Genomic DNA, 7,364 nt, shown 5'->3' with positions numbered 1-7,364 from the left:
GTCAACAAATTTATATAGAGAAACAAAAGTATATTTACATTCAGACTCTGTTATTCAGGTGTCAATAAATGTTAATGTTACTAAATATTCCTCAAACATTTACAGGTAAAATTTGTTTGTTTTATAAGCGAAACTGTTCTTTATTATAAATTCTCTTTAAAAAACACATGATTCATTACATTATTAGAATAAAAGGTGATTTCACTGGAGTCCAACAGTCAGAATCCCTGAGAAACTCTTTAAGTGCAGTTTTTGATTCTGAAAAGTGTGTGTTCTTGACTTTAAAATGTGCTACACGTTCCCCATCACATATCAGGCGGATCAGATTATTTCACAGAAGACAAAATAGACAAAAAACACCTTTGAAAAATAATTCTGTAGAAAAAAAACAGAATGAAGTGTAATCATCAATGGATTAGATACATTTCTTTTCTGACCTTCAGTTCCGTATGAAACATTAATTCCTGATTGGCCGATCCAGACAGCGCCAACCAATCCAGAGAGATCTTGTTGATGGACTGTGACACCAACGTGTGTATGAGGGCGGAGCGTCTTCCGTAAGATCAGTTGATTGCCTCGTAGCCTGAGCTTTGTGACGTCCTCTTGCGGACCCAAAGAAAAACTACACCCACAATGATAAGAACCAGCGGCGTGCCCAGACCCACGGCCATGATGCAAATGATAAACACTGAGAAAGAGTCCACCGGAGGATCACCCACACCCATTAACACAGTCCTGTAGAGGAAACCAGAGGTCAGAGTTCACCAAACAAATCATAAATCAGCTGGAACACACACAAACCCAACACACAATCATTAACACCTGATATAAACTCTTGTCTCTGTGAAACATACGTTTAATGTATAGAGAAGAAATGTATTGTTTTAACACACTCACCAGCTGAGGTAATTGGTGGCGTTGTAAAAGGCGTCGCCGGCGATCCCGAAGCTGACGTTCAGTCCGTATGTCTGAGGCCCATGGCTGAAATAGGCCTGAATGAGAGCCGAGGGAGGAGGACGGGCGATGGGAACGGGTTCAGAGTGTCTGCAGGGTGTGGCGTCTTCGGTCACAGGGCTGGACTTACGATACGCCACCGGCTTCCACTGAGCGTAACCCCAAACCCTGCTGCTGTTCACTGGAAATGACACCCACTGCGACACCTGACGACAAACATCCAGAGACAAATCATCAGGAGACGACACCACACATTTACACAGGCCGGAAAATACCTTTTGTGTCTTTCATTTCACCTTAAAGATGGAGGGTGTGTATTCATCATCGATAGACCTGTGGACATCAACTCTTCCCAGAAACCCAGAGTCTCCGACAGACTGCAGCTCCAGAGAGAATCTGGAGTAATTCACCCGCGCCGTCACACCTTCCAGAGACACACGCAGCTGAGAGGAGTTTGAGTTATGAAGGAGACCTGGCCACGCTGACTCACGACCTTCTGACTCGAACGCTGAGATCTGATGACAGAGATCAGACACACGTGTGATTCTACAGCAGACGTCATGTGTTTGTGTGTTTGTGGTTGTTCCTCACCTGCAGACAGAAGGTGCCGTTAGTAAAGCTGGCAGCCGTTCTGTCACCTCCACAGATTCTGATCCTGTGATCTGATTGGTTAAACTCTGACCAGATGAAGTCTTGCAGCTCATACGGTGGGTAGAAACTGGACTCTGATGTGTGTTGTGGGTCTGCTGTGTTATTGACGTCACTGTACTCCCACAACTGACACCAACACACACATCATTACTCAATCTATTCATTACTCGTTCTTCTTTTAATCATATTTATTTAGTAAAATGCTTTTTTTGGTCGAGGCGAAGCCATCCCGGTAACAGAATATTTACATTTATGATAAATATCTAAAATTAAATTAGAATAGAAGTGTTAAAACTTGCTAAATGATGTGATAAAGTTGGTAAAAACATAACATACATGTGTCATATTCTGGAAGAGAAAGCATCATAACGACTTCTGAAAGTGGACAACCATGTTTTAAAACCCATCTCACCCTGGTGATGATGAGAGCTCTGCTGTACTGTACGCTGCTCTGTGGCTCCACCTGCAGGCCGCCTGAGGAACTGCGGTTAATAAACTCCGGCCAGTTCACATGCACTGTGGACTCTGTGGTGTTTGTGTGCACGAGCAGAAGTGATGGCGCCCCCTGGTTACAGAAGAGGAAGTGCAGGGTGTCATTCTGACCCAGTGCCCGCACGTGCACGAGATTGACTCCAGGGGGCAGTGTGGAGGGAGGCTTCAGACCTGGGTTCACTTCTACAGACACCTTACAAAAATCAAAGACTCATCATATAACCACAACATATTGTTTTTTATCCACTTATTATAACTCGCGTAAGGTGTTTTGTAGGGAACAGCTGTTATAATGACATAAATAATGATAATACCACACTATACGAATATAAAGAGACAAGGAGGGAAGAGGGACATCTCATTCGTAGTTCACGAACTAACGTACAGTGAACCGAACCAAACCCAGACTTAAATGTAAAGCAGTGACATAATAAATAGCTTCTGTTGTGTGTGTGACGTTAGTTACTTCTGTATATCAATCAAAGCATGTTTGTTGTGCTTTGCAGGTATAAATGTCTTAAATGTACCTTCCGTCGAAACGAATCTCCACCTCCAATAAATCCAGACGAAGGACAGAAGACGACAGACAGCAGACAGCAGATAAAACACCTTTTAAACATCGACATGTTTCAACTCTGAACACAGATGAGGAACCATCACATTTCTGCTGTGTTTGTCACTGAAGTCATGTGACCGTAACGCCTCAACACGACTGATCTCAGATCAGATTTCTCCTCTCAACGCTGCTGCTGACCCAGGACCTGCTGTGACAGAACACGGAAATAAGGGTTTTGTTTTTCAAAATAAAAGTCAGCGATTTCTATGCCACGAACCGTAAGAGTCTTTGCGGGCTATTGTTCTTTGAGCACTCATAAAAACCTTTTATCAGGCTTCAGTTGGCAGCTGGAGGTCCGTGTAAAAGTCAGTAGACAAATAAAGGTTTGATGAAAAATAGCACAAGTTTAAAATTGATGTAAATATACAAAGGTTATGTGTAACAAGCTCGCTGATTGGCTAGTTTCTTGTACGTCATGTTTAGAGGTACGTATGGAGACAAAATCAGCATGAACTAAGTGCAGAGGAGCTTTTGTTTGATTTAATGCTTCATGCACATGTGTTTTAGACTCAGTGGCTTCTGTAAAGACCCTTAAACCTAAACCAAAAATTGACCCTTGGATTGATGACAACATACCTGACAGCTACCTGAGGCACCTCTGGAGAAGAGCAGAGCGAAGATGGAAGAAGGATAAGATGCAGATCTCCCAAGAAATGTTAAGGGACTCAGTGCAAAAATACCAAAAGGCATTAATGCCCGCAAAATCAAGTTTTTTTTACTAATCTTATTATCAAAAATTACCATAGACCAAGAACACTTTTTACTGTTTTTAACTCCGTTATTAATCCACCTGTTTATGAATATCCTGCTGTATCAAACCCTTATCTTAAATCGCTAATGCAGACATATGAACCCGCCAGATCCCTACGCTCTGCAAACGAAAGACGTCTTGTGGTGTCATCCCATAAAGGTAAAAAATCTCTCTCGCGCACCTTCTCCGGATCTGTTCCACCTATGTGGAATGATCTGCCTGCTGCTACAAGATCTGCAGATTCTGTAGCCATCTTTAAGAAACGCCTGAAAACACATCTCTTCCACCAACATCTGACTGATCTGTTCTGACTCTATTTTCTTCTCTACTCTTCTCTTCTCTACTCTTTTCTTCTCTTCTCTAAAAAAATAAAATAAATAAATGTATGAATGAATGGATCTGTATACTGTGTTAGGCTATATGAGACCAGTCTTCTTTTTGATTGCACTTATGCTTTTGTTCTACTTATGCTGTCCCAATTGCTTCCATTACCTACCCCACTTGTAAGTCGCTTTGGATAAAAGCGTCTGCTAAATGTAAATGTAAAATGTAATATGTGAGGATTTTCTTACATTTTTTATAAATAATATTTTTGACATTAGATTGGGGATATCTTGCCCCTCATCTGATCCCTATCTCTTTGGCGTGTAAAGTGGAGTTTATCAAGTTTGAACCTGTCTCTCTCTCCCATCTACAAGAAATAGCGGATCACTTAAATCCATCGGGCTCCTCTATGGATGCCATCCCTCCATCTCTCTTGAAGCAAGTTTTAGATGTAGTGGGTCCTTACCTTTTAGACATAATTAAGTGATGTCTGGAAACACACGTGGTCCCCAGAAAGACTTTAAAGCATGCTATAGTTCCGTCAATGTTAAAGAAACCTAATTTTGACTTAAATGTGATAGCAAATTTTAGACCAGTCTCTAATCTGCATTTGTTTCAAAGATTTTAGAGAAAACAGTGTTCCAACAATTACTGACTTTCTTGGATAAAAATAAGGTCTTAGAGATCTTCCAATCAGGTTTTAAAAAGTATCATTCGACTAAAAAAACTGGAAAGTTCTTAAACCATCAGATTGTTCTAGTCAAATAATGCTCTGCAATATAACACTCTCTGCAAAACCTTGGGTAAAGAACCTGGGATTTGTGTTTGATGATGGTTTAAAATTTGACAAGCATAAATACGGTATTAAAATCCTGTTTTTTTCAGTTATGTCTTTTGGCTAAAGTAAAACATATTTTATCTTATAAAAACTCTGAAAGAATAATTCATGCATTCTTAACCTCAAGGTTAGACTACTGTAATTCATTGTATTACGAGGTTAGCCAATCAGTTTTATCCCGGCTTCTGACAGGTGCTAGAAAATGGGACCATATTACACCAATATTACCTTCTCTTCACTGGCTGCCTGTAAGATATCGTGTCGATTTTAAAAGTCATTCAATGTTTTGGTCGCTCCTTACATTTCAGATTTACTGAATATTGCCCAGTTGCCCTCTCTGTTCTTCAAATCAGAGATTGTTACGTGTTCTAAAATCTATGGGTGACCGTGCTTTCTCTGTAAATGCTCCCAGATTATGGAATGCATTACTCACTGCTATTAGATTCGCCTCATCAATATCTGTTTTTAAATCAAAGTTAAAAGCCTACCTTTTTGAATTGGCTTTTGGAAATTGAGTACTGCTATTGCATGCTAAGCTGCGGGTGAAATTTGTATGTCTATGCACATGTGTATGTTTTTTAATTGGGTATATTTTGAGCTATATTAATATACATTTTTATTTTTTGTATTGTTTTTAAATTGCTCTTGATTTCTGTTGTAAAGCACATTGATCAACAGCTGTTGTGTGTAATAGTGCTATAGAAATAAACTGACATTGACATGTCAGATGAGCATTGTCGTGATTTGCGGGTGGAATAGTTGGGACGTACATGTAAATGTATATATGATATGTAAATATGTATATGTATGATATGTTATCCCCACCACTTTTTAAGAAGAAGAAAAATTCTCGCGGAAGGTGTGTCGTTTTTAAGGCCCATTAACGTCTAAAACTCGCACCGCTTTCTCTACTTGCCGAAGCGCTCATCCTCCGTTGCTCGCACTCGCTGTGAATACTTCTCTATATTTACTTATGGATACATTTCCCGTTAATCCATAAGCATTTTGGGCATAAGCACCGTAACGTGTCGCTTTAACTGCGCGAAAGCAGCGCATCATAAATAGACTCGGCGACAAAATGACCGCAGCGCTGCTGCTTCCTCGTGCAGTATGAAAGTTCTAATAATACGTTTTCTGTTAGAGAATAAACAGGCGCTGGTAACGCGCTGGTACACGTGTAGTGAACAACAGACTATCCTCTCTTCTCATTTGCTCAAATGGAGTAATGCCTATTTTTATTGTAGAATTAGTTATTAAACAATGAAATGCTTTATTACTTTACACACGACTCTTCTGGTCCTCCACATGGATATGGCCTTAAAGGATAGTTCACCCAAAACTTAAAATTTCCGTCATCATTCACTCACCCCGAGATTGTTTCAAACATGTATAAATGTATCTGTTCTGTTGAACACACAGGAAGAAATTAAGAAGAATGTCAGATCTCATTCCCCATTGACTACCATACACTCTAAAAAATCGGTAAGGGCAATACTGTATTAATATGAAATAATTTTCGGTATTCATATTTACTGTTAATGTACCTGTATTTTAAAATTTGCCCTGCATTTTAGCATTAACGGAAATGTTCTTAACATAAAGGAAAATGCTCTGGTCATTTTCTGGATTTTTTTTCAATGTATTAATTATTTCCCCAACTATGGCAGTAAATGGGGCATGAGATCTGACATCCTTCTAAATGTCTTCAGGCTTGGAACAATCTCAGGGTGAGTAAATGATGACAGAATTTTTCATTTTTGTGTCAAGTTTAAACAGGAGAGAGAATGCAACAAAACATCAGGAGTCAGTGGTCAGGACTGCCCAGGAGATGTCAGTATTGAATAGCAGTACGCATTCAGAAAAAATATGGTAAAGTTTCCACATACCTGTAATATAGTTTCCCTTTGTTACTTACCGGTACAGGCCGGTACGCCTTTCAACACTGAAAACAAACAAAACAGATGTTACTAACATGTAAGTTCTGATACTTTTAACATAAACCGCAGGCTTTTGTTTGTTGTTTTAGTAACAGATTTGTTCCTACCATCACAATTTGTAAGGCTATCATTTCTAAGCTCATGCTAGCTAGCCGATGACTAAACATCTGATATTTATCTTTTAGTGTAGTTATTAGGATTATTCATTAAATTAATCATAATAGATTACATTTACTGGTTAATGGCTGGTAACAAATCTCCATTGGGATTATTTTGAGATTGAAGATTGAGTCTTTTATTTAAATGAGAGTGATGTTGGAGATAGGGAAATACACCATAGGGAATGAATGTACTGATTTTTAGTTTCGGTTGCTGTTAAAGAGCTGATGGTCGGTACATACAAAGTATCTCCACTTGTCCTTTTCTGTATGAGTCTTGTAGTTCAGCACATAAACAAACCCTTTCATGTTTCATCAGGTTCAAACATCTTACTATTCTCATCGTGTGTCTTGGCATTTGTGAGTATTTTTTATGCAATCAAAAGTTTGATATTTGTAGACATGGATATCAGCAATTAATTGTTATCGTCAATTTTGGTCTTCAATAATCACAAAAACAAAATAATGGAGGTAAAACGATTATTGTGGCACATTCCGTTTGGCAAACCATGGATCCTCTCTTTCTTGTGGTATAAATCCACAACGCACCCCTTTCCTTTACAGCAGTTCAGCTGTGCTATTTCTTTACATTTATTATTCAGTTGAATAAAATTTAATAGCTTTTCTGTAGCTCAGTGGTAAG

General features: G+C 39.1%; 1 protein-coding gene across 1 annotated transcript in view; it reads right to left on the bottom strand.

Annotated features, from left to right (window-relative positions):
- Positions 1-2,827, bottom strand: part of glmp (glycosylated lysosomal membrane protein) — a 2,832-nt gene extending 5 nt beyond the window's left edge. Inside the window, exons 1-6 of the mRNA XM_056741887.1 lie at positions 2,625-2,827; positions 2,018-2,290; positions 1,546-1,731; positions 1,251-1,469; positions 898-1,160; positions 1-735 (exon numbers count right to left, since the gene is read on the bottom strand). The exon at positions 1-735 is cut by the window's left edge and continues 5 nt beyond it. Coding sequence (XP_056597865.1) covers positions 564-735; positions 898-1,160; positions 1,251-1,469; positions 1,546-1,731; positions 2,018-2,290; positions 2,625-2,723 — 1,212 coding nt within the window. The 5' untranslated portion in view covers positions 2,724-2,827 and the 3' untranslated portion in view covers positions 1-563. The remainder of the gene's footprint in view (positions 736-897; positions 1,161-1,250; positions 1,470-1,545; positions 1,732-2,017; positions 2,291-2,624) is intronic.
- Positions 2,828-7,364: the final 4,537 nt, after the last annotated feature.

The sequence above is a fragment of the Triplophysa dalaica genome, chromosome 25 (genome assembly GCF_015846415.1).
Source record: "Triplophysa dalaica isolate WHDGS20190420 chromosome 25, ASM1584641v1, whole genome shotgun sequence".
Lineage (NCBI taxonomy): Eukaryota > Metazoa > Chordata > Actinopteri > Cypriniformes > Nemacheilidae > Triplophysa > Triplophysa dalaica.
The sequence above is the reverse complement of the archived record's forward strand: the minus strand, read 5'-3'. Positions and strand labels throughout refer to the sequence as shown.